Source organism: Spea bombifrons, chromosome 5, assembly GCF_027358695.1.
Source record: "Spea bombifrons isolate aSpeBom1 chromosome 5, aSpeBom1.2.pri, whole genome shotgun sequence".
NCBI classification, from domain to species: Eukaryota; Metazoa; Chordata; class Amphibia; order Anura; family Pelobatidae; genus Spea; species Spea bombifrons.
In genome coordinates this window covers 41,173,599-41,200,638 of record NC_071091.1, presented here as the reverse complement: position 1 = coordinate 41,200,638, position 27,040 = coordinate 41,173,599, and the positions used below count along the sequence as shown (strand labels likewise).

General features: G+C 41.6%; 1 protein-coding gene across 3 annotated transcripts in view; it reads right to left on the bottom strand.

Annotated features, from left to right (window-relative positions):
* GRB10 (growth factor receptor bound protein 10) overlaps nt 1-27,040 on the bottom strand; it is a 260,061-nt gene that overhangs the window by 140,465 nt on the left and 92,556 nt on the right. For all 3 annotated transcript variants that reach the window (XM_053468138.1, XM_053468140.1, XM_053468139.1), the window contains exon 4: nt 3,773-3,998. In XM_053468138.1, coding sequence (XP_053324113.1) covers nt 3,773-3,998 — 226 coding nt within the window. The remainder of the gene's footprint in view (nt 1-3,772; nt 3,999-27,040) is intronic.

The following is a 27,040-nucleotide window of genomic DNA, read 5'->3' as shown; positions in this document are numbered from 1 at the left end:
AAAAAAAAAAAGAGGGTGGGACGTGAGGAAAGGCACCTACACACTCACTAACACAGACACATTAACACGCATATAACACCACCCCCACAGCCAGACACTGATACTAAAATAAGCACACATACATACCTATAACAATAATGATTTTAAATTCATGATCTCAATTTTCACCTATATTTGACCAATAGGTAGATCGTATCATAGTAGTAGGGTAATGCAACGTGTCACAAGTCCCTATTAAACCAAAACCAGACTCCAAGAGTATCCCAAGTACATCCATGCAAGCAGATTAACCTGATTAAGTCTGCCCACCAGTTTTGTTTAACTCCATAGAGTTTAACTTAATTTCAAAATTTCTGATCGGGCAGTGCAACTTGCTTTTAGACACTAAATCCACAGACCAGCCCCTCAAAGTATCAATAGTCGCATCACAAAGGAAATTCACTACATAAGCTGAGGCAACACAAGTTTCAAAAGCTTGATGAAATAGCCTCAAAGGCCTGTAGTGTCTTTTTGCACAGTGAGCAAACTGCATGTTTGGTCTCAATATAACTTTTTTAGGCATGACCTCCAAGCTATTCTCGGCATTCATCCAAGATTATACTTGGGCAGTAGAAGGAGCAGAGCTGAAATTCAGTCACCAAAAAACTGGTCCATTACCGTAGAAAGTAACAGTGTGGCGGCATGCATGGCAGTCTCCCCCGCCCCAAGGCACCAGCAGGGCCACCTTGACACCATCCACAGAATGTGGAAGAGGTGTCTTGCTGCTGCCACCCAAAGGGGTGAAATAGATTACCTCCGTTGTATCCCATTGAAACTTTTGAAACGCAGTACCTAAACAGAACCCAGAGCGCTTACTCACAACGGACACTTAACTTCCATATCTCTCCTGTTGTATAACAGACAAAGGTGGGGTAGGGCAAAACAAAACGGGGGAGGTATAGGTGTCGCGACCACCCACACCAAAGGTACTCACCCTGGAAGTTTTTCCGCCCAGAATATGCCTACCAAAAGGAGAAGCCCTCAGCAGAAGTAAACCAGGACTTAGATGATTCCAACAGCAAGGAGGCCTAGTGTAAGCAGATATATTACCATGTAGAATTGATACAGCAAGGTGCAGGAGCCAGCTCAGGACAGGATCCACAATTGTAAAAACTCAGCAAGGCAGTGGTTAATACAATCAGAAGAGTCATGATAGACGTGTTGGTACACGAAGCGGGTAGTCAGACAAGCCAGGGGTAAGACAGGACGGGTAGTCAGACAAGACAAACTGGTAAACAAATATATCAGGCAGAAATACAAAATTACTAAGCAGAAAGTAAGTAGTCAGGCAATCAAAATGTAAAAAATTACGAGATCAGATCAACAGCTTCCAAACGTAGTACAGGACCGCAACATTTACGGGTCTACCGTCATTTCCGTGCCACCAGTCTTCTTGCAGAGAGAGACTAGAGTGCCGAGAGCCGGTAAGTATATTACTCAGGAGGTCTCTGGGCCAGCGGGCATCAAGCTGCGAAACAGTAACAGGACCCCCAAACCGATACTCCTGTCCCCAGTGTCGGCTGACAGACACCCGACCTCCGGCATCAGAGACACGCAGAGAAGCCCCTGATGCCCGACATTTACAGGCAGAAGTCTTTGCCGGGACCCGAGGTTGCGACCATAGGAGAGGTGAAGAATTTAAAATGCCAGGTTCTTGTGATGTTAAAGAATGAGACAAACATAAATCATGTCAGAACTTTTTCCACCTTTATTGTGACCTATAATGTGAACAATTCAATTGCAAAACAAACTGAAATCTTTGAGGGGGGATAACTCACAATAGCCTGGCTGCATAAGTGTGCACACCCTTAAACTAATACTTTGTTGAAACACCTTTTGATTTTATTACAGCAATCAGTCGTTTTGAGTATGGCACATCTTGGCATGGCAATATTTGCCTACTCTTCTTTGCAACAGCGCTCCAAATCTGTCAGATTGCGATGACAACTCCTGTGCACAGCCCTCTTCAAATCACCCAACAGATGTTCAATTGGATTCAGGTCTGGGCTCTGGCTGGGCCGTTCCAAATTGTTAATCTTCTTCTGGTGATGCCATGCTTTTGAGGATTTGGATGTGTGCTTTGGGTCGTGAAGGTTTTGTGCCAATATTGCCTGGTATTTGGAACTGTTCATAATTCCCTCCACCCTGACTAAGGCCCAGTTACAGTTGAAGAAAGACAGCCCCAAAGTGTGATTATGCCACCACCATGCTTCACTGTGTGTATGGTGTTCTTTAGGTTATGTGCAGTGTTTTTGCACCAAACGTACCTTTTGGAATTATGGCCAAAAAGTTCAACCTTGGTTTCATCAGACCATAACACATTTTCCCACGTGCTTTTCGGGGACTTGATGTTTGTTTTTGCAAACTTCAGCCAGGCTTGGATGTTTTTATTTGTATGAAAATGCTTCCGCCTTGCCACCTTACCCCATAGCCCATTCATAACAAGAATACGGGAGATTGTCGTCACATGTAGCACACAGCCAGTACTTGTCAGAAATTCCTGCAGTTCCTTTAATGTTTCAGCAAGCCTCTTGCAAGCCTCCCTGACCAATTTTCTTCTTGTCTTTTCATCAATTTTGGAGGAACGTCCAATTCTTGGTAATGTCTCTGTTGTGCCATATTTTCTGATGATGACTATCTTCACTGTGTTCCATGGTATCTCTAATGCTTCGGAAAAAAATTTTTGTACCCTTCTCCTGACTGATATCTTTCAACAATGAGATCCCTCTGATGCTTCAGAAGCTCTCTGCGGACCATGGCTTTTGCTCTGAGATGCAACTAAGCAAAGGTCAAGTAAATCCTACTAGTACAGCTGAACTTTATTAGTGCTTAATCAGAGTCACTTTATACGATGGCAGGTGTGTAATGACTATTTAACATGCGTTTGAATGTGATTGGTTAATTCTGAACACAGCCCCAGCCCCAGTTATAAGACGGTGTGCAAACTAACCCAACCAGGTTATTGTGAGTTTGTATTTATTTCGTAAATATTTTGTAAAGATTTCAGTTTGTTTTGCAATTGAATTGTTCACGGTATAGGTCACATTAGAGGTGGAATAAGTTCAGACATGATTTATCTTTGTCTCATTCTTTATCACAAGAACCTGGCATTTTAACAGGGGTGTGTAGATTTTTTTATATATATCCAATGTATATGCAAAATGTAATTAGTCTTAGATTAAAAATCATACATTACTAAATTGGGTTCCAAAACAAAATATTGACACAAAGGCAAATAAGTAAAACGTACCAAATGCTCCTCTCCTCAACACAGATAAAGGAAAATAGTTAAAAGGTAAAGGGTTTATTGGGGAGTACTCCAGTGATGAGGATTTTGATCTTTTCCCTTTATATTTACATTTTGGGACCATACATGATAGCACGTCCCCACAAAACCGCACAGCAATCGGTAGTAATGCAAGACTCATTTAAAATTTAACTGTCATGGAAGGACTAGTATAGCAAACTGTTTTGATCAAGTCACTGACTCTTCAGCATGAAATATTGCTTTATTAGTCACCTTCTGCTACAGGTGCTACAGGAAAATGAATGGACTTAATCTAGGGGTTATTTTAAATATATAGGTAGCAAAGAAAAAAACAAGTTTATTATATACACCTATATACTGTATAATTTATAGGGACACACGAAAAACAGTAAATTCTGTAAACTTACAGATTTGATCATTCCTACTTTAGTCCAATATTTTATTTAAAAAAAAAAAACGTCCTACCTGACTGCTTGAATGTGCACTGGTTGTGAGCGCTGCACTTTCTGCCTCTGAAGCATGGACGAAAGAGTGTTGGTTCCTGAGTCTGACAGGTGGCTTCTGTTAAGCTGACCATTTTTAATGAGTGGTACCGATTCAGGCACACTGCTGTATGTGGAGTATATGTTTTCTAATGAGGAGTTCATGTCATTTACTAGAGATTCTAGGTCGACATCATCATCTAGGGAGGCTTAAGAGAGAAAAAAGCATATAAAAACACAGTAGGTGTATTATTCTCTGTAACCGATGTGTTAACACATCGCCAAGTATGCCCAAACATGCTAATTACTATTACTAGAGTTATGGCTATGGGCAAGGAACTGGCAGCAAGTCAGTAGAGCTGTGCTAGATGTCTGTGCTAGATACTACTCTAGACTGCTATGAATAAACTGTTGAATCCGTAACTTAAAATTATACCAATATTACGCCACATTTGCCTTTGAACTTAAACACTGAAGAAAACTGGTTAATACACATACAAATCCCAACTTAGATAAGAAACACATGTTTGTAAAAGCAAAGCCAAGCTTTATTATACCTCAACATTTGAATTGGCCAGAATGACACTTAATGTTGTTTATTTAGTAAGGTTTTCAACTGAATAATATTTGCTCGATTATAAGACTACCCTGATTATAAGACAACCCCCCCAAAATCTAAATATTAATTAGGAAAAAAAGAAAAAGCCTGATTATAAGACGACCCTATAGGAAAAAAAGTTATACCAGTAAATGTTAATAAAAAAAATAAATATGATTGAGAAGAATATTCCCTTGCAAGCACGCCCTTATTTAGTTTCAACTAGTAACTTCACCGAATATACTATGGTGGATAAAATCAAGTCAAGTTTGGATATGGTCTGTGTTATGATTAACTCATAGGATATAGTGGATGTAGGGAAGGGTAATCCACATACCTGGGAACTCTCCTGGTTTGACCCAGAGATTGCCAGGTGAGCGCTGCTCCTCCGGGTCAAGACCCGAATGCTCCGGGTCAAGACCCGAATCCTCCGGGTCGCGGTGTCTTGACACGCCCCGCTCCCCGCACATTTTTTTTTTTTACTTTACATGGGGGTATTCCCACCGTCAGTGGGACCGCCCACCGTCAGCAGGACCGCCCACCGACATCAGTGCGCAGTCCTGGCCGCATCCCGCAAGGGAAGGCTCCAGGTAGCCGGAAAGTTCCCAGGTATGGTAATCCAGCAGAGGTGGTTAGTTTCTTAGTGTAAGATTTCAATGGTTTCATCTGATGTTGATTTAAATCAGTTTCTTTCTGCATGCCCTCTGTATCTGTTCAGGCAGCAAGTGTCAAATTCCCAGAGGACCCCTGTGATGATTCATGGGCTAGCTTAAAAGGATTCTGAGCTATAGAAATCCTACACCCTATTAAGTGGAGGGGTTTTCCATCACCTTTACCCCACCATAACTTTTGTTATTGGCAGATCAAAGATTCTTGAAAAAGGTATCACATAATTGGTCAAGTAGCCAGAGAGGTGTTTTCTTTGAAAGAGACTCAGATTTAGGGGCAATGCAGGGACCTTAAAAGAAGAACCCCATGTTTTAACCTGATTGGAACAATATCTAAATAAATAGTCTGGATTTAGAGTTCCCACAGGCCTGCTTATTGATGAAACTTGTGAGTGAGGATCCTGTGTTTAAGTCCCATTGTTTTTAACCACTTCAATCCCAGGGTTCCAGTTATTGGTACCATAAGTCCCGGAGCAATGTTGCCATTTTTTGCGCTGTCGGTTCAGCAATTCTCTTTTCCTGGGAATAGTGTACCGCTGCTTCCAGGTCAAATGCTGTGAGTTTAGTAAGTGGGCTGATGATGATCAGATCACTCTTGACCAACTGTTAGGTTAAAAAAATCCTGGCTCCTAACTTTTTTACCTGGCGCCTAGATTCACAACAAATTTGTCAAGCCCTGGCTTGACGGGTTTGGGGGTTGTGAACGTGGGCAGGAGGGTTATACTGGGTAGATGTTGTGTTAGGGCAATGGGATGTAAGGGTTTTATTTTTTATATATATATATTTTAAAAAAATTGGTTATAGGTCCTCTTAGGGACCTCTTGAACACGTTGTTAATGCCAGTGATGTCATGATGACATCACTTAGCTCACTTTATTTTTTTATTTATTGTATTATTTTAGTGGGTTTTTTTTAATCACTAACCATTTTTTTTCTTCGTTTTGTGTTTCAGCATATGAAGGTGATAGCTATCCATATAAATATTACAAAAAGTTTAAAAATTGAAATGTGCATGTTCCAGTTTTGACTTCACCAGTTATTACATATCTACGCATGTGGGGTATTTCTGCTCAGGCGGGTGTTACTGAACACAAATCAAGACTGATTTTGTTCTTTCGTATATCCACTCAGAAAAATAAACATGGTGAAACTGCAAAGCGGATGTGAAAAATGTTTTCTTTTTCTTGCTAGACTGGTTAGGCTAGACTTGCTAGCCTACCTAACTTTGGTAGGTCAACTTTGGTAACTTTTGGTCGGCTGCACGGGACAGGCCAATATGCCCCTAACTAGATTCACTGAGCTGTCTGGAAATATATAGTATTGGAGGAAATTAAATAGGGGACTTCTACTGTGTCTCAAATTAAACCTAGACCCAATAAACTGATCTGTCAAAATTCCATGTTCGAAAATTGTAATGCACATGTTCCTATTTTGAACCCGCATTTCCAAAGAGACATGCCCTACCCATGCATATGGGGTATTCCTGTACTCGGGGTTGTTTCAGAATACAAATCACAAGTTGTTTTACTGGCTGGCGCTAAAATGGTTAAATCAAAAGTGTTAAAATACCCCAAGTCAAATACTTGTCAACTTTAAAAAAAAATATAAACTTTTCTTTTTCTGGCTGCTATTGGGGCACAACTCCCAGCATACCATGTTTTAAAAAAATCTTATTTAGAAACAGCGATGTGTGTCATTCATATTTAACCCTATAAGTGCCAAAATAAATGAAAATGCGAGGCATATATGGTGTTTCCAAAAACAGGACAAATACCTTAACACACTTTGGAGTCCTCTCCCATTTGCATACAGCGGAGTCACAGGAAGTGAGCTCACATCACGTGACTCCGCTGTGTTCCTGGGCAGAGCAAGAGAAGAGATGCTGTGAGGGGGCAGCGCAAAGGCAGCCTTGCAGGACTGCATGGGATTACCGGGACCCGCAGGTACAGTGTCTGACCGCCCGCCCGCAAAACCCCTTTTAGAGATGGTGTTGGATTGACCACCATATACAAGCTGAAGACGCAGAAGGCAAAAATGATGAAGTTTTATGCTGAAAGTGATGAACAGAAGTTAGTGGGAAAAAAAAAGAAAAAATGCATAAAGCTAAGAATGAAGACTTCGACCAAGTAACGATAGAACAAATCTGTCAGCATGCTGATCATGAAACAAAGCAAAGATCTGTCACGATGAACTGTGAATATTCAACAGGCTGATCACAGAAATTTAAGAAAAAACATGGCATAATTTTTTGTGGTGATAAAGCATCTGCTGATCATGAAGCAATGGACATTTGATGAAATTAGATGAATTTGCCAAGGTCATCGCTGATGAAAATCTGACACCAGAACAAGACTATAAGGCTGATAACGATCACAACTGTTTTGGTGTTAATGCCCCAGAAAGGCACTGACTACAACTGATGAGACAGCCCCTACTGGAATTCACGATGATAAGAACAGAAAAACTGCTGGCACATGCTAACGCACCAGGTACGCTAAAGTGTAAACACAACATCTTGCGCCCTCATTGCTTTAAAGGAATGATTTTCTTACCAGACCATTACCGTATTTGCTCAATTATAAGACGACCCCGATTATAAGATGACCCCCCAAAATCTGAATATTAATTTATGAAAAAAAGAAAAAGCCTGAATATAAGGCGACCCAATAGGAAAAAAGTTTTACCAGTAAATGTTAATTCATGTAAGCTATTTTTTTTATAAAAGCTATGATTGAGAAAAATATTTTGGTTTTATTTCCTTCTATTTTCCAACCTGCCCCCCCAGTTATGCACATCTGCCCCAGAAATGCCTTATACCCCCTATATGCCACTGTGCCCCATAATATGCCTTTTAACCCTATATGCCACTGTGCCCCATGATATGCCTTTTGACCCCCTATGTGCCACTCTGCCTCAAGAAATGCCTTATACCCTTATTTGTCACTCTGGCATTAAGGGGGGTTAAAAGGCATATTATGGGGCAGAGTGGCATATAGGGCGGTTTAAGGCATTTCAGGAGGCAGAGTGGCGTATAGAGAGTTAAAAAGGCATTTCTGGAGGCAGAGTGGCATTAAGGGTGTTAAAAGGCATTTCATAGAACACTCTGCCTCCAGAAATGCCTTAAGCCCCCCATTTAACACTCCCCCGCCCCCCCCCCCCAAACCTACCGGTGCTTTTGAATTCCACGCACCGGTGCGGGGAACTCTGATCTCTGACAGCCGGGGAAGCGTAAGTTGTCTACGCGAATCACGTAGACCTCTACACACTGCCCCGGCTACACACCGGGGACTCAGAAGCACCGCCTCAAAAACATTTAATGGTAAATATCCTGATGAGAACCTTAATACCGTCTAGGCATACCACTGCATGCATTAAATCATGCTTGGCACAGAATAGGTAAGGGATTTGATTGTGGCTCAGTTCATCAACATTGGTTCACACTTTCCCTTTGGAACCAGAGCACAATATAAAACTTGAATACCCCACGCTGGGTATTGGCAACTTTCAGATATTACATGTGAAAGGGTGCAGGGCCAGACATCCTAGCAACATCTCCCTGGGGGGGGGCGGAGACAGGATATAAAGCTGCTGCTATGACCCCACCTTCAGGATGTCATAATCTGCTGAACACTCTACCCCCATCCCCTTGCTTAGGTGACAAGAAAATATCGGTTGGAGGAAGGGTAAAAACACAGGCAAATGGTAATGAGAGTATTCTTACCATCAAAAAGACACCATCAAGGCTCCAAGAAAATATGGTACAATATGGTTTTTATTTTAAAACTTATGGACTTTAAAAAAAATAAATAAATAAAATAAAAATAAAAAAACACACTTGTGTCTGTCTCTTTTTATAAAAGCATTGTCACCAATATTTTTAATCAGTTCTGTCTTTTGTTGTCCAATCTATACAGTAGAGATACCTTAGGTATAAAAGGATTGTGTGTGTATCGCAGTCCTATTGTTTTCGAGTTACCTAAGATGGCTGGTTTTTGGTGGTGGCAGCTTCTTTTACGCAGGGGTTTTAGGGCGTCATGCTTTTTGATGGGTAGTGGTTGATAGCTGGCAGCAAACTCTTGGCTGATATTTGAATATTTCATATTTTCCGGTTTGGTACGGTGTAAGTTAACTCGCGTGTAATCACGCCTACCATATTACAAGCGTACAGGTACCAAACACCCCCTACTTACCTTGACAGCTTCTTACTTCTCAGGCCCTACTTAATTCCCATGTTTGATGTCATTCTGATGAGCATACAAAAATCATACCTATGTGCTGCATCCTCTGTAGGACTTTGTCACCCATGACAAGACATCTGGCGACCTTTGAAAATGCCCTGCTTTGATGCTCTTTCTGCCCCACTGATTTTATGGCAGGATCTGGCCTGAGAAATATAATGGTTACAATTTCTGGTATTCCATGCTAGTCCTGTGTTAACCCTTACTATAACCTCTACATACAGGGGAACAGTGGTGTCGCTACAGGGGGCCAAGGGGGGGGCAATTGCCCCCCCTGGGTTATTCCTTACCCCCCCTGTTGCCCCCCCACCGAATTTGGAACCACCCAGGACAGTCCCGCAATGGGACTTTAACCCCTTGACTGCTAACGACAGCATGGTGCCATTGCTAGCAGTCCCAGTCAGGTGCTAACGACGGCACGGTGCCGTCGCTAGCACTACCCTACCTTGATGGAGGTCTGTGGACCTCCATCACCAACTACCCCGGCGTTCTGCCCCTCAAACCGAAGGGCATCGCCGGGGCCACCTGATCCGCGCAATGACGCAATGTCAGTTAAAGAGGTATGGGGGCATGCTGCTTAGATGCCTGTATCTCAGGCTTCTAAGCAGCTACAGACCCCCAACATATACCGTTGGAAAGGTATATAGCTTGTAAAAAAAGAATACAAAATATTGTTAAAAAAAATAAAAATGTTAAAAAAAAAAAAAATGATTTGGGGGTCTCTAAAGGCAGATAAAAAAAGATCAAAATTGCCAAGAGACCCAAATTAAATTATTTAAACAAAGTAGTTTAACTTAAAAAAAAAGTTTAAGTATTCTAGCTAAATTATCACTGTGGTACCCAATGTTACCACAGTGATCATATAGCTATAAAAAGTCACATTCCCTTTTTAAAAATGGCCGATACTAATTTTTCATCCCATGATCCCTTTGATCATGGGGTTAAATTTAGCCAATGGTAGAGGAAGGCAATTTTTGAAATTCTGATGAACTGCAAATATTATTAAAATCAGCCATTTAGCCTGTGCGGTACGTGAGTAACCATCTCATCCCTGGAGCGCCTTGCATTTTTACTGCAAAACTTATTTTTGCTGTAAAAGTGATTTTTTTTCTCCCTTTACCATCATTTCTTTGGGATTGTAAGGGGAAAGAATGGTGTGTGCTTCTGTGAGTGAATGTATGGAAAGTATGGTGTGTGCTTCTGCGAGTGAATGGAGATATGAAAGGCGTGTGAATGATCAGTAATTAGGGTTGAAGCCTTGACGTGGCATTACTGCTCACGTAGGAAGTTAAATTATGGCACAAAGTACACATTTGCAAAAACTACAGCCCTTGGTGCATCAAATGAGTGGCTACATGTGTTTCTAGTACAAACCTGGAGTGCGCAAGACACAAATGAACGTCGCTATGGTTAGAAAAACTAGCCAAAACGACATATTCCATCATTATTTGTGCACTCAACTTTTCTCCTAGAAATACATGTAGCCCCTCATTTGAAGCTCCAAGGGGTGTAGTTTCTTAAAATGGATGAATTGTCTGAATGAAGGAGAGCATGAGGTAATATGTGGATGAATTGTCTGAATGAAGGAGAGCATGAGGTAATATGTGGATGAATTGTCTGAATGAGGGAGAGCATGAGTTAATGCGTTTGTGTGTATCATAGATGTATAATTGTGGAAGGGCAAAGATGGCACTAGCAGGGTGTATATGAGACAAAGATGGAAAATCTTATGTGTGTTATCTGGGTGCTGGCCAGGTTCTATGTGGGCAGTGTGGAAGCCAGGGCTGGCTTTGGGGTGTGCAACCTGTGATCTATGCCTGTAATTTAGGGGGTTTTAAATATACCTTTAATGCCGTGTTTTTATGTGAATTCCAATTGATCTACACTGCAAAGCTGGGTTTCTGTGTTATTCTGTAGATCTATATCTGCTATGCTATGGTTCCATACATTATTTATGTACATCTGCAAATACAGGGTTTGTATGTCTTGGTCAGTTGATTAATACCTGCAATGCTTTTTCCATGTATTTATTTGATCTATACCTGCAATGCTACATTTCATATATTATTATTGTATAAATGCAAATACGGGATTTGTATGTCTGATTCTGTTTATTTGATATATACCTTCAGTGCTGAGATCACAAGTGAATTTCAATTGATCTATACATGCAAAGCTGGGTTTGTGTGTTAATGTGTTGATCTATACCTGCTATCGGCAGCAGGGTCTAATATTTTATATATATATTTATATATCGGCGGCAGGGACTAATATTAATATATATATATATATATATCTATATCTATATCTATATATATCGGCAACTGGGGCTAATAATATATATGGGCAGCAGGGGCTAATATATATATATTCAGGCTTCCCATGTTGAATGAGCAAGTATTGTATTGTCCAGTAACAAAAGTATCATTCCATAGCACATTACTTTTGGCAATATATATATGTTTTTTCAGTTGTATGATTTAATGGTGGAAATTATTAATGCCCCCCCAGTTTGACTGTGGTATCTTGTGTGCCCCCCCTATATATTGTTTCTAGAGTCGCCACTGCAAGGGAACCAGGGGGCACAGCACCTAGTATCTTCAGATTTACGATTTGAGAAACATAAAACAAAATCATAACATGAAGATATTCTGTGTGCCAACAGTGTGACCTCCAGAAGAATTAGGTAAAAAGAGAGGACATGAGTAGTAATAGGTCACCTAGCTATTAGGTTGAGTCTGGTACCTATATGCTGTAATAACCAGGGGGACGGGATCACCTGAGAGTTATTAACATACAAGGAACCGTTACAAACTATGACACGTTAGGCAGGAGCTTGCCGCCAGGTTTTATGACCCAGCTCATTAGGAGCATCGTAAAGCGCCTGGGCTATACCATCCCTACTTGACATAAAAAAAGGGCAGTCTCACACAAACAAAGGAAGGTTAACCTGGGAATAAGAATTCAAATTTCCACTATTAAACATCTTTGACAAGGGACAAGTGGGAGATTCCCACAGATTACTTATGTCTTATGCAGTATTGTATTTATTTTTGTATGGTTTTACCGTTACTTTTGTAAGCACTGTAGCAGTTTGTCAGATTAAACAATCAGTTCTGTATCTAGGTTGATACAGAATTTAGCAGGGCTTAAAACTCCAGCGTGTCATATATATACCAGTCTACATAACAAATACGGCTAATTTTTGTCCCTCGACGGATAGCCACTCCGTACCAGGGCCAAATCCAGCAGAGACTCAACACAAACTATGTACATACACTTCCTTCCTGGGAATTATTCCTCAAGAAATTACTGTCATGATTGACTCATGGAATATGGTGGATGCATGGAAGGGTAACCCAGCAGAGGTGGTTAGTTTCTTTGTTTAAGCATTCAATGAGTTAATCTGAGGTTGATTTAAATGTGTTTCTTTGTGCATGTCCTCTGTATCTGTTCTGGCAAGAGGTGTCCTCTTCCCAAAAGACCCCTGTGGTGATTTATGACCTAACAGATAAGGACCCTGAGTTATAGGAATTCCATTCCTATCTTAAGTGGAGGGGTTTTCCATCACCTTTACCCCACCATAACTTATTGGCACATCAGAGATGGGAACCAATTCTTGGGGAAGGTGTCATAATTGGCCATGTGGTCAGAGGGGTCTTTTCTTGCAAAAGAGCCTGATTTAGGGGCAATGCAGCCACCTCAAGGCAGAACTCCATGATATACTCTGATCGGAACAACATAAGAAACCGTCTGGACTTAAGGGGTTCCCACAGGCCTACTTATTGGAGAAACACATGAGTGAGTCCTGTGTTTAAGTCCCATTGTTTTTAAGAACGGTTTGCCTGTTATTTTTCTTTTGTATGTCTTGTTTTTTTGTAATCGTGGCACTGTGTAATCTGTCTTTTTGTTATTAAAATGCTATTAATGTCATGTATATCCTTAGGATAAATTGCAGAGGTATTCCAGATTTGGTGGAGTTTTTGATTTTGGGTTTATCGTCAGGTTTTAATACATAAATTGTAACAGTTCCCGAAAGAGATTTTGGAATGTCCCAATCTCATATCGGTCCTGTCTCAAGAGCTGGCACAAGTTTGTATTATTGGCCCTTTAACACCCCTCCTTATTTGGAGAATCAGCCCTATTGTCTCAACATATTTGTCTTTACCTTAGAACCTCGACTTTGATAAACTCACATGAATCAAATGACTCAATATTTTTTTCAAAACCATGGTCCCTTTCCTTAATTTTCATCTGTAAAAACTGAACAGAAATATTCATTGAGGCAGTGAGATAGACCTTTATCCTCTTCTACATACCTTTTTTTTTTTTTTTTTTTTTAAATCTTACCGCTCCGTTTTATATTTATACCGTTTTTTGCTCGAAGACTGTTTTATCCAGAGCAAATGCTCTGAAAAATACCTCTCGTCTTATAAATCGAGGTCGTCTTATAATCAGAACTCAACTAGGTCTGACTATGAGACTAAGATCCAGATCCCCCGCAGCGATGCAGGGGACCTGGATCCTCCTACCACCCCCCCAACTTACCAGTACTTCTGAGTCCCTGGTGTAGACCTCTACGCGATTCGCGCAGACCTTCCCCGGCTGTCTTAGATCAGAGTTCCCCGTGATCTCTGACAGCCGGGGAAGGTCTGCGCGATGGACGCAGACAACCCCCGCTGCTAACCGCACCTCCTCCCGGCTGCAGCGGAAGTTGTCTACGCGAATCGCTCAGAAGCTCCGGTAAGTTTGGAGCAGGGAGGGGGAGGGAGTGTTAAATGGGGGGCATAAGGCATTTCTGGAGGCAGAGTGCTCTGTGAAATGCCTTTTAACCCCCTTAATGCCACTCTGCCTCCAGAAATGCCTTATACCTCCCTATATGCCACTCTGCCCCATAATATGCCTTTTAACCCCCTAAATGTCAGAGTGGCATATAGGGGTATAAGGCAATTCTGGAGGCAGAGTGGCACATAGGGGGTCAAAAGGCATATCATGGGGCACAGTGGCATATAGGGGGTATAAGGCATTTCTGGGGCAGAATGGCAAGCCAGGGGGCAGATGTGCATAACTGGGGGGGCAGGTTGAAAAAAAAAAAGGAAATAAAAACAAAATTTTTCTCAGTCATAGCTTTTATTAACAAACAATTGTTCACATAGCTTACATTTTCCTATAGGGTCGTCTTATATTCAGGCTTTTTTTCCATAAATTAATATTCAGATTTTGGGGGGTCATCTTATAATCGAGCAAATACGGTATATATACACACATATACATACACATAAATGCACGCACACACACACACACACACACACACACTACTGGTCAAAAGAGTTTTAGAACACCCTTTTTTTTTTTTTTTACCAGTTTTTATTGAAATGTACACAGTTCAGTGTCTCAAAGTACTCTGAAAATAAAGCATAGAACAAAAACAATTGGACAAAGAAGTCATGAAAGTTTACTAAACAAAATGTAATCTACATTTTTGACTCAAAGTACCCAACTTTTGCAGATATAAATGCAACACACGTGGCTTTCTTTTCACAACAGAAATCAAATATTCTTCTGAATGTTCTTCCCAACACTGTTGCAGAACTTCCCATAAATATGTTGCGCTTGTAGGTTGCTTTGCTTTCATCCTTCTGTTCAGTTTCTCAATAGGCTTTAAGTTTGGAGACTGTGCTGGCCATTCCATGATTTGAAGCCTACCGTCTTGGTCCTTTCTTCTAAGGTAGTTCCGGCACAGCCTGAGAGAAGGGAGGGCCAGTGCTCCACTCCACAGCTTACTTGCAGCAGGTGATGAAGCCAGTCCAGGAGTTCTGGTTATCCCAGATAGTTACTCACCTGTTACCAATGAGCAGCAGGGGACTGCTACAAAAGAGAGCCCTGTGAGTTATTCAGGTGAGAAAGACACAAGCAGTGAGTAAGACTGCATTTCTCTCCAAAATAAAATCTACTGAACGGTTCCTAAAGCAAAAAGGTCTGTGCTAAATGTTTTGTTGGTAGTGGGTAAGCCGTCCAACGATAGTAAGTGATATTTGTCAGTAAGTGCTCAGAGAGCAAGGCTTTTCTTTTTGTTTGATATTTGTTTGTTTACAGACCTTTTAATAAAAGGACTACAATTTCTAAAAATCATTCAACCTTGTGGACTTTCAGGTCAGTGCTGTTTGTTTTTTTTTTTTTAATTATTTTTTTTTCATTTTTTTAACTCTTTCGATGCTGATGTTCCATTGGAGCACAGCATTGACAGATATTTAGTCCCCACAAGCTTGGGGACAAATGTTAACCCCTGCAATGCCACGAATGTGTCATACACAATTGTGGCATTGAAGGGGTTAACGCTGCACTGTCGCTCTCAGGGAGCGATCAGGCAGCAGGGGGGTGTTGGGGCTGGTCTCCACACTCATGTGGAGACCGAAGAACCCTCTCCCCTGTCCCTGAAGCTGCCTCTGGCAGCTGGGACTCAATTGCTGGTCTATGGACCAGCCATTGCAGAGGGAGTCTCTTTGATGACTGCTGTAGGCTTCCATACCTACAGGAGTCATCAAAGGGCTTGTGGGGGCTCGTTTTTGCTGTTGCTGGTCTGCCTGGGCTTCTAGGCAGACCACCAGCAGCAAAGCCCTCAAAACGGGAATTAACCCCTAAATGCCGCGATCGCGGCATTGAAGGGGTTAACGCTGCGCTGTCGCTCCCATGGAGCGATCAGGCAGCTGTGGGGTGTTGGGTGAGGTCCCCAGACTTGTGTCTGGGGACCCAATCAACACACAAACCCCTTCCCTAGTTCCCTGAGGCTGCCTGTGGCAGCTGAAAACACGAGTGCTGCTTTTCCAGCAACCGCGTTTTCAGCCTACAGGCTCACTCCGTGGGAGTGATCTCAGGCTCGGGGGCGGGCTCGGAGTGGCTGTGCTGTCTGCCCAGACTTCTGGGCAGACAACAGCAGCGCCCCCGTGTGGTGACTCAGCCTCTTACAGCCACAATTTTTTCTGGATGTAAGAGGCTGACAAAACCTAGGCGCCAGGACAAAATTCTCTGTCGCCATGGCGACCTGGCGCCTGGGATTTGTCGAGCCCTGATTTAGCGACACCAAACTCCCACCCCAGGACACGCCGCGGCCGCTCTGGAGAGCGTTCACAACCACCACTGCAAGTGATTTTGCCCCTCACAAGATGGCGGAGCGTCCTTTCAAGAAAATGGAGTTGAAAAAGTTTCACAGAGGGTCTCTCCAGACCCTACTGAGAACTCTGGCTCCCTTTGCAAGTTGAATACAGGTACTGCATTCAACTATACAATAATAAAAATTGTTCTAGTGCTCAGTCAGAAACCCCAGCAGCAGCAGAGGCTGGATGTGCGCATCCAGCAAAAGTTCACCAGCTCCCAGAGAGGAGAATCCCCCGCAATGCTGCAGGAAGACCTGGATCCTCCTCTCTGGCAGTCAGCAAACGTTTGCAGACAGCCTCCGCTGGTGCCGGCACTTCCGTGTAGACCTCTACCAGCTGCCCTCACTAGACACCAGGGAATCTGAGGCACATGGACAAGTCTAGGGATGCACTGGTAAGTCGGTGGGGGGGGGGTAAGAGTGGCATACAGGGGGTATAATTGATTTCTTGAAGCAGAGTGGCACACAGGGGGTGAAAAGGCATAACTAGAGGCAGGTTGGCAAATAGGGTGTATAAGGCATATCTGGGGGCATATGTGCATAACTAGGATAGCAAACAAAAGGAATAAAAAAAAAAAAAAAAAAAAAAAAAGGATGGTTTACATGTGAATATTTACTAGTAAAACTTTTTTCCCCTAATAGGGTAATCTTATATTAAGGCTTTTTTCCCTAAATGAATATATTTACATTTTGTGCGCCAATAAGTTATGGTGGGGTAAAGGTGATGGTAACCCCTCCATTTAAGATGGAATGGAATTCCTATAATTCAGGGTCCTTATCAATTAGGCCATGAATAACCACAGGGGTCCTTTGGGAAGACAACACCTCTTGCCAGAACAGATACAGAGGGCATGCACAGAAAAACACATTTAAATCAATCTCAGATTAACTCATTGAATGCTTAAAGAAACTAACCACCTCTGCTGGGTTATCCTTCCATGCATCCACTATATACCATGAGTCAATCATGACACTCCTCTACGGGATTATTTTGCACGGAGGCCTTCTTGGATTCTGGAGACACGGGGAATTTTATCGACACTACCTTTTTCGAGCAGCACCTTATTCCTACTACGCCTAAAGAGATTCCTGTACGGCTCGAAGCCACCGATGGCAGGCCCCTCCACCCCCCGCTCAGGTCACCCGCACCACGACTCCACTAACTCTCTCTGTGGGCTTGGTACATGCCGAGAAATTACAATTCCTGGTTATCCGCTCCCCCTCTACTTCCATAATTTGGGGATTTCTGTGGCTAGTCCCACAACCGCATCAACTGGGCGACCAGACAAATCACATCTTGGAGTGGAGCCTGTGAGAAGCATTGCATCAAGCCTATTAAACCGGCTTCCTTGTTTTTTTACTTCAGAGACTATTACTGTTCTCCCTAGACAATACCAAGAGTTTGAAGGACGTCTTTGATAAGAAGGAGGCAGAGAAATTGCCTCCACACCGGCCATATGACTGTCCGATTGATCTCCTTCCAGGAACCATGCCACCCAGAGGCCGAGTCTATCCATTGCCTGTTCGAGACTAAGGCTATGGAGACATACATTGAGGAGAACCTGAAATGTGGCTTCATCCACTGGTCTACTGTATCGATTACAGAGGCTTGAATAGTGTAAGAAATCATTTTTATACTTTTATTTTGTTCTGCACATTTTAGGCCTGAATGCAGCTTGAGTGCTAGGAACATATGGTATCAATTAAGTGACGTAGCTTAGAGGGTCTTGGAATGCCGGTGTATCATATGACTGTTCCAATAGGATTCCTTAACGTATACCCTAACCAAATGTAAAGGGGTATAAATTGGCATGACTACAAAGACAAGGTCTCTTTCTACGCTCTTTCCACGCTCTCATCTTCATCTCACCAAGATACTAAGCCTACAGTACCTTTTATCACCATTTGTTCCAGCAATGGTATTGTATGAATTGATAATTTGTCATCGAATAAACCTAATTAATAGACTATGAAGCTGTGGTCTTGATTGCTGTTTGATCACTGGAGAAGCTTAGATATTCAAGACAAAGAATATTCTAACAAATTGGCGAGCCAGCCAGTCTTTAGTCAGTTTTCTACGGCGAGCCTTTACTGCACGTTTGTTTTTGACTTTTCCTCTTCCGACAAAGGGGGGATAGTGTGCAGTTGTCTGAAGAGATCAAAGAGATCCTCTGACTAAAAACAAAAAACCTAGCAGTGTGATCACAAGAAAGTGTAATTCGACACTACCAGACCATGTGGTGAGAAGCAAGAGCGTTCCAGAACCGTGTATCGTAGTGAGAGCAGACTGAGCAAGCAACTGATCTACGGTAAGTATGGATTTTATTAATACTTTGTCTTCCGGAAGTAAACTTGAATATACGTTTGTTCCTTATACGGCTAGTGATTCAGCTTTGTGGCATGATTTATGGCGTCAATGTGAAGATGCAAATAAGAAGATAGACAAAAAGATATTTTCTGGGAATAAGGAGAAACAAAAGTTGAGAAATGTAATGAAAATGATTAAGATTTTTAATACATTACTTGATGGTGGTGATAATCTGACTAATAATGATGTTAGTCAAAGTAATTCACAGAGTAGTGACATGGTTAAAAATGAGATGCACAATGTGTGTGCAATAGAAAAGGAATGTCCTAAATGTGATTTATTAACTGAAGAGATCTCTGATTTGTCGGATTGCTTAGAAATTAAGAATTTGTTAATTACAAAATTGCAGAAAGACTTGAAACAAGTTTGTGTAATTACAAGGGGAGATAGACAAAGACACATCTTAATTCCAGAAAATGTAGAGGATGAACCAGAGGTCAGTTCAGAACAGGAACTGCAAAGGAAGAAGCTTAGAAATAAAGCAGCAAAATTAAAATTACAAATACAAAGTGAATTAATGAAATTACTTAAAGAAATACCGCCATATAATTCTAATTTGGATGCATTTGGTAATGCAGATGTATTTGAATCGAATACAGAGAAGCATAATTTGCCAAATGAGCTGAGAAACAGATTATTTAAAATTTGGTTACCTACATACATGAGTAGAAGATTAGTACCTCCAATAAGTTCTCCTATAGTGGAGGATGATAAAATCACCCTTGGAACAGATAAGGATAGACTCCAACAGTTGATTAAGTTTACAACTGGAAATGAAAATCCAACACTTGACATACTAGAAAACCTGAAACCTACAATTTCAGAGGATCCATTTTCTTTCTTGTTAAGATTTGAGCAGGCTTACAGATTAGTTTTTAACATTTCTGATTATGAATGTCCTGTCTCTATGATTCAAGTTTTTGTTAAAAAGTTTAACTACCTGGATCCTATTAGCATAGCAATTGCTTCTGATATGCAAACACTTGAGGATGCTGCTGCAGTTATTGATAAAATCAGGAGAGAATGCAGACATGAAGGGGTTAAAATGAATGTGTCTGTAGTTAACATGGTTAATAGCAAGGATATAGGTAGAAAGGAGAGGTCACATTTAATTCATCCCCCTTCCCCCCCTCAGGAATTTAAACATACCCAGATGCAGAATCCCAGGGGACACAGGTTTTGGAATAAAGAGTCTTTTCACTGTTTCTACTGCAAGAAACTGGGACATTTTAAAAGACGTCGCAAATTTCTCTATAATAAAAAAATTAAAAGAGCAAAGAAAATCAAATGGATTTGTTTACAGTTCAGATCCAAATGTATATACTAACAGGGCTGTAACACCTCAAAGAGATTTACTTTACACTCCAATGATTAGGCAAATCAGGGAGATTGAAGTTAAAAAAGAAGATTTACCTAATACAGGAACTACACAGGAATATGTTTGTTGTAAGTGTCGTGAGAGTTATAATACGTAGATATATGTTGATTCAGTATACAGGGAGCTAGTATAGCAATTAACTCTAATTCATACTGTATCCCTGCACTCTGTCTTCTATGAAGATGTTTTGAATAAGTTAATTTATTTATAAGAAAAACTATATGAACAACATCAGATGTGTTATATGTTAACGTTTTGTGTTTTGTTTTATTCTGTAAGTTAAGATCCTGTAATGTTATATGTTAAACTGCAACTACATAGTGTCCATCATTTGCAGAAGTACAAGTTAGGGATATTTCCTTTCTTGCTTCTCAGGTTGATTCAAAACCTTAATTTAGTTCATGAGAACAGGGTTTTGCGTCATGACTAAAAAGGATTACTATGTATTGTATTGTATTGATCAAATATGTTTTTCCGTAATCAATTCAAGTATTATTTACTATTGTCCATATTCTTAAATTCATCTCATGATCCAAATTCATGTGTTATAATTTGCTATTTGGTTATTTGATAAAATGATGCAGTCTTTAATGTTAATCATTTTAAACAATTTCTTAAGAATCATTAGAACATTACATCATGTTTTATAGTGAGGTGCTACAATAATAAAGGTTTTGTATCAGCTAAGATTTTGATGCTGCATATCTGTTGTGTTTTTTAGGTTGTATGTAAGAGTCGAATGGACAATGCAAATTATTAAAAATTCCATCATGGCAAAGACATCTGACATTCAAGAAGAGACAATCCTTTTTGTTTTTAGCAGTTCTGACGGTGACAATACTAATGATTGACTGTTCTAAGGAAGATCTACAGAGTCAAGAAGATCTACAGACTTGACAACCAATGTATAGCCAATTTAACAATACTCAAGGGTTCACAGACATAATTAAGAAGAAAAGAGAAATTGATGATTTCAATGGTCATGTGTGTTTTGGTGTAATGAAAGGATACTTATTAGTTTGTAACATTAGAATTAACGTCACTAGACAAGGTAATGTGAGGTTAAATGTTACGATGGGGCCTAAACATTTATTTAGTTGGACTAAAGGGACCTACACACAAGATGATAAATTTGGGTTTTGGGAACATATCATAAACAAAGTAGCTTTATTGAGTATAGTAATAGGATGCAGTAATAATGTATGTGAAGGTACATGTTTAATACCTATGGCAGATAAAGATGGAGAAACTAGAACAAAGGTATTATACACGGAACAAGTATGGTATAAATTTCTGCAACCAGGAACAATACTACAAAATAACAAATCAAATACACCTATAGTATGGAAAATACAAGCATTTAGGGATTCAAAGTTTGTAAATGTGGAAATGGCAATAACTGTAACAGATTTGATTATTCCTAATATAGAAGTATTTCCTAATTCTATAGAGATCCTAGAAGGAAGGGATCAATTAGTGTTGACATGTAGTATTGAGTCGGTGTTACCTCCTGAGTCTTTAATGACATGGACTAAGGGTGATGAGTTCCTGGGAAGTTTTTCTAATGCAAATCTGAGTATGATACATAGAGGTCTAGTAGGAGGAGTAGAATGGTCTGAGAAGAGATTTACGTATCATAAAGACCGGCCTACTCTCAATGATAATGGGAATTATCAGTGTTGTTTAAGATTGAAAAATTCTGAAAGGAAATGTGTAGGTGTAAATGTTACTGTCATCTCACCAACAATATCTGTGTGTGAAAACAAAATTTTTAAAGAATTAGGTCCATTTCAGGTAAACTATCTCCATTCCAAACCTCTCATTTTAGATGGTAAATTTATAACAATAATTTGGAATTTTAATATATCACAGATTGTATTTCAACATGAGCAAGGTAAACTCAAAAACATAGAACATGAATGGTCAATAGTCTCAGGTACATCTTGGTGGAAAAACTTTGCTAAGTCAACAGAAATTATGGCAAAATCATCTGTTGGCTCCGCTATCACCAATGTTTTGTTACATCCATTTATTATTGTTTTATTTGTGTCTTTTATATGTATTATTTTTCAAATATGTTTATTATGTAGAATAAGAAAATCGTATTTAACTATTCGAGAAAAGATAAAGCAAGGAGAGATGATATTAAGGGAAACTTTAAGACGTAGGATGCATCAGTCTTCCACAAATTCTTTTTTATAATATTATCGTTTACATATCTTCCTGCACTCACTGAATGTGATACGAATGTTGTATGAATGGACAGCAAACATTTATTTATGGTACATAACCATAAACAGGGGGAAATGTAAGAAATCATTTTTATACTTTTATTTTGTTCTGCACATTTTAGGCCTGAATGCAGCTTGAGTGCTAGGAACATATGGTATCAATTAAGTGACGTAGCTTAGAGGGTCTTGGAATGCCGGTGTATCATATGACTGTTCCAATAGGATTCCTTAACGTATACCCTAACCAAATGTAAAGGGGTATAAATTGGCATGACTACAAAGACAAGGTCTCTTTCTACGCTCTTTCCACGCTCTTTCCACGCTCTCATCTTCATCTCACCAAGATACTAAGCCTACAGTACCTTTTATCACCATTTGTTCCAGCATTGGTATTGTATGAATTGATAATTTGTCATTGAATAAACCTAATTAATAGACTTTGAAGCTGTGGTCTTGATTGCCGTTTGATCACTGGAGAAGCTTAGATATTCAAGACAAAGAATATTCTAACAAATAGGATCACAAGACTTAATCCGTACCCTATCCCCTGATCTCTTAACTGTTAGATAGGCTACTATCTATACTAAATTGGTTCTCCGAGGGGCCTATAACCTAGTCCGTATCCGTGCTGGTTACGAATGGAAGACTGCATTCAACACACGTTCAGGACACTATGAATATCTGGTGATCCCGTTCGGACTGTGCAACACCCCGGTGGTCTTCTAGGAATTTATCCCTCCACCACAAAGCCACCACCGCAGCAGCCGCCACGGAGGAGAGGAAAACCTCCCTCCACCGCACGGCCACCACGGAGGAAAGGGAGACCACCCTCCACCGCAGTCTTCCGATGAGCTGCGCAGGAGAGGGAGACCTCCTGTTGCGCAGCAATCCTCTTCAGCGCTCATGTTAGAATATTCTTTGTCTTTAATATCTAAACTTCTCCAGTGACCAAACAGCAATCAAGACCACAGCTTCTATGTCTTCTTAAGCAGGTTTATTCAACAACAAAGTATCAATACATACAGTACTGGTTGCTGGAACAAATGGTGGTAACATTTCTTTCTGGTCTGTTCTCAAACTGTAGATATTTAGTACCTACAGTACGGTACTAAATATCTACAGTTTGAGAACAGACCAGAAAGAAATAGTGGTATATGTGTGAAGATATAAGATCATCCACTCAGTATGTATCTTGATACGGGAGCAGCGGTATCAGTCATCTCGGTTAACGATTGGAAGAAATTAAACATTTCAAAAACACTGAAACCAACAAATGTAAGATTACAAACATATTTGTTACATTACCTAAAACCACTAGGAAAGGTTATGGTGATGGTTACTTTTAAAGGAGGAGTCCCCTGGAGGTCATGAAAAAATCCTCCATCTGACAGATGAAGTTAATTTTTTTGAGCCACACGGAGACAGGAGGAGGTTTAGCTTGCCTCCAGAAACAGGGGATGGTAGCCTTGGCAGCGGTAATGAAATGGATAGTAAGTGACCTCTTATAGGAGCCTATGCTGGAGGGTTTGTAATGTAAAAGCGAGAGAGAGGCCTGGAAATTAGGGTCGTCTATTGCCCGTATCACCGCAGTCACAGCTGCCCATAGAAGCTGTACAAGGGGACAGTTCCACCATAGGTGCATATAGGAGCCCATATCGACCCCACATATCCAGCACAGTGGGGGAAACTTGTGGGAGAAAGTGGCGGAGATCTGTAGGTACCCTGTACCATCTGGTAAGAAGCTTGTATGCAGATCCTTGTAATTTACTAGAGGTAATCCCCCGAAGAGTGAGCAATATCATCTTGTCCCACTCTTCTGGCTTGAATGTACGGCACAAGTCCCTTTCCCATAGGCTAAGGAAGTATGGTTTCTTAGGGGTACGATATGTCAAGAGAAGTTTATATAATGTGGAGAGAAGATGCGAGTGTCTAGAAGAGTCTGTACAAAGTAATTCAAACGTCGTTAATGGTCTGGTCAGGTTGGAGGTGGGAGATAGAGAGGAGATTTGGTGGTGTAGGAAAATTGTCCTGAAGGGCAGTGGGGTAGTAGACATGAAGTCCGAGATGGGGCAGATGGAGTCCCCAGTGTATAGGTGAGAAACATGTAGCACCCTCTCAGTTTCTGGTAGTAGAAACATTATCTCAGCCTGAGGGAATTCATGGTTGGAAGAGACAGGGGAGACAGGACCCAGGCAAGTCGTAAGGGGGTATTTGGCGGAGATCTTGTTAAAGACACGCAGCGTTGGAGTGACGGTCGGGTGTCTAGGTATGTCGTGTTGGTGATGCCTCCTTGGAAGGCACGGTATTGCAGAGACGTCATAGGGGAAAAGGGAGTTTTCAATATGAACCCATTGTTTGTGGGTGCTGGACAACCATTCCACCACTCACCGTAGGTGAGAGACGACCCAGTACCCCTCGACGTCTGGGGGGCCTAAGCCGCCTTGGTCCTTAGTGCCGATCAGGTAAGAGAGGGCCAGTCTAGGGGGGCGGTTGAACCAGACGTACCTTGTAAAGGTCCTGGTCCATCATAGTAACATATTTCATAAGGTTGAAAAAAGACCAAAGTCCATCAAGTTCAACCTATATACATCGTTTAAGGAAGGATTGGTTCAGGTAGACGGAAAGGGTTTGTAGCAGATACAAAAGGCGTGGGAGGATATTCATTTTAAGTACACTCACCCTCCCGAACCAGGATATGTGGCTGAAGGACCATTTCCTGAGGTCCGCCAAGACCGAGGACAACAGGGGAACAAAGTTGACCTCCACCAGGGTGGACAAGTCTGCTGGGATGCGCACCCCTAGGTAAGTTAAACATGTATCCGTCCATCGAAAGGGGTAGACATTTTGTATCCGATTTTTGTAAATTTATTTTGTATTGGGACAGGTCATGGAACTGGTGAAATTCGGAAGTAATGTGGGAGAGAGAAGTTAATGGGTTTGTGACTAAGCAAAGCATATCAACGGCGTAAATAGATAGTTTATATTCCAGACCCGCTATAGAGAGGCCAGTGATGGAAGGATTTGCCCGGATGGCGTTGGCCAAGGGTTCTAGTGTTAGGAGGAAGAGTAGGGGAGAGAGGGGGCAACCCTGTCTGGTATCATTGGCCAGGGTGATTTTATGGGAAAGAGTACTGTTGATTCGAACGTAGGCAAAGGGTGAGGAGTATAGGCCTCGTATGTGTTGTAAGAACCTGAGACCTACGGACAGTTTTTCTAGGACTTTGAAGAGAAAGGCCCACGAGACCCTATCGAAGGCCTTCTCAGCGTCCATCGATACCAAAAGAAAAAGGGGTTTTGCGAGAGTGAGCCAGTGCCATCAGGTCAAGGACCTTGAGGGTATTGTCCCTGGACTCCCGTCCGGGCACAAAGCCGGCCTGGTCGCTGCGAAGTCTGGGGAGAAGGGTATTGAGTCTAGAGGATAAGATTTTTGCCAGTATTTTAAGATCGCGTTGATGAGAGATATTGGGCGATAATTGTCGCAAATTTCAGCATCTTTGCCTGGCTTTGGGATGACTGTGATGTGAGCGGTATTTGTTTGGGGATCGAGGGGCGTCCCGGTGGCCAAGGCGTTAAAGAGGGTCACCATGTGGGGACCTAGGATTCATAGAAGTTTACTATAGTAGAGTGAGGTGAAGCCATCCGGGCCAGGACTTTTACCCTTTGGTAGGGATTTGATCGCCCTCTCCACCTCCTCCAAACTGATGGGGCCAGCCCTATCTGCCACAGAGAGTCTAACTTTAAGGTGTTTGTCTAGATATTCAGCGAGGGAGCGTTGGTTCTTCTGGGTCCCTCCCCCAATTTAAGTTGTAGAGTTTGTTATAAGAGTCAGAAAAGCAACAGGCAAAGTCTCTTGTGTAGCAAGCCTGCCGCATTCCTAACCTTGGGAATGTATGTGGTTGATCTCATGGCCCTGAGAGCCCTGGCGAGTAGTTTCCCAGGCTTGTCCCCCATTTCATAAAAGTGTTTCCTGGTAAAAAGAAACTTTCTCGTGACCCTGGAGTCCAGGAGGGAGGATAGGCCGGTATGCAGGGCCTGAAGTTGTTCAAGGATTTCGTGGGATAGAGTTAGCTTATGTCTGAGTTCTAGATCAGCTATTTGGCGCGTCAGGTAAATAAGGGACAGGTGGTCTAGACGTTTAAGTTTGGCCCCTCATTACCGCCTTATGGGCCTCCCAGACCGTCCAAATTGGGGTACCACGAGAGAAATTGTCGTCAAAGTAGTTCTTGAGATGCTCTTCGAGCTCCGGGAGGAACGTGGGGTTGTCTATCAGGTTGGCATTAAGACGCCAGCAGCATACTTTGGGAGGGTGTGAAGGGAGACGAAGAGTCATGTGCACAGGGGCGTGGTTGCTGAGTGCTTGGGAGCCTATGGTAGTGGATTGGAGGTAAGGAAGGTGATAGTGGGATATGAATAAAGCATCGATACGTGTGTAGCGATTGCGGGGAGGGGAGTAGAAGGTGTAGTCTAGAGTAGTGGGACGCTGGGCTCTCCATACGTCCACTAGTTGATTAAGGAGACACATTCGTTTTACTTTTTTAATTTTCATGTAGGGGAGATGGGACGTACCAGTCGAGCCGTCAAGTCTAGGATCCAGTACCATATTAAGGTCCCCCCGAA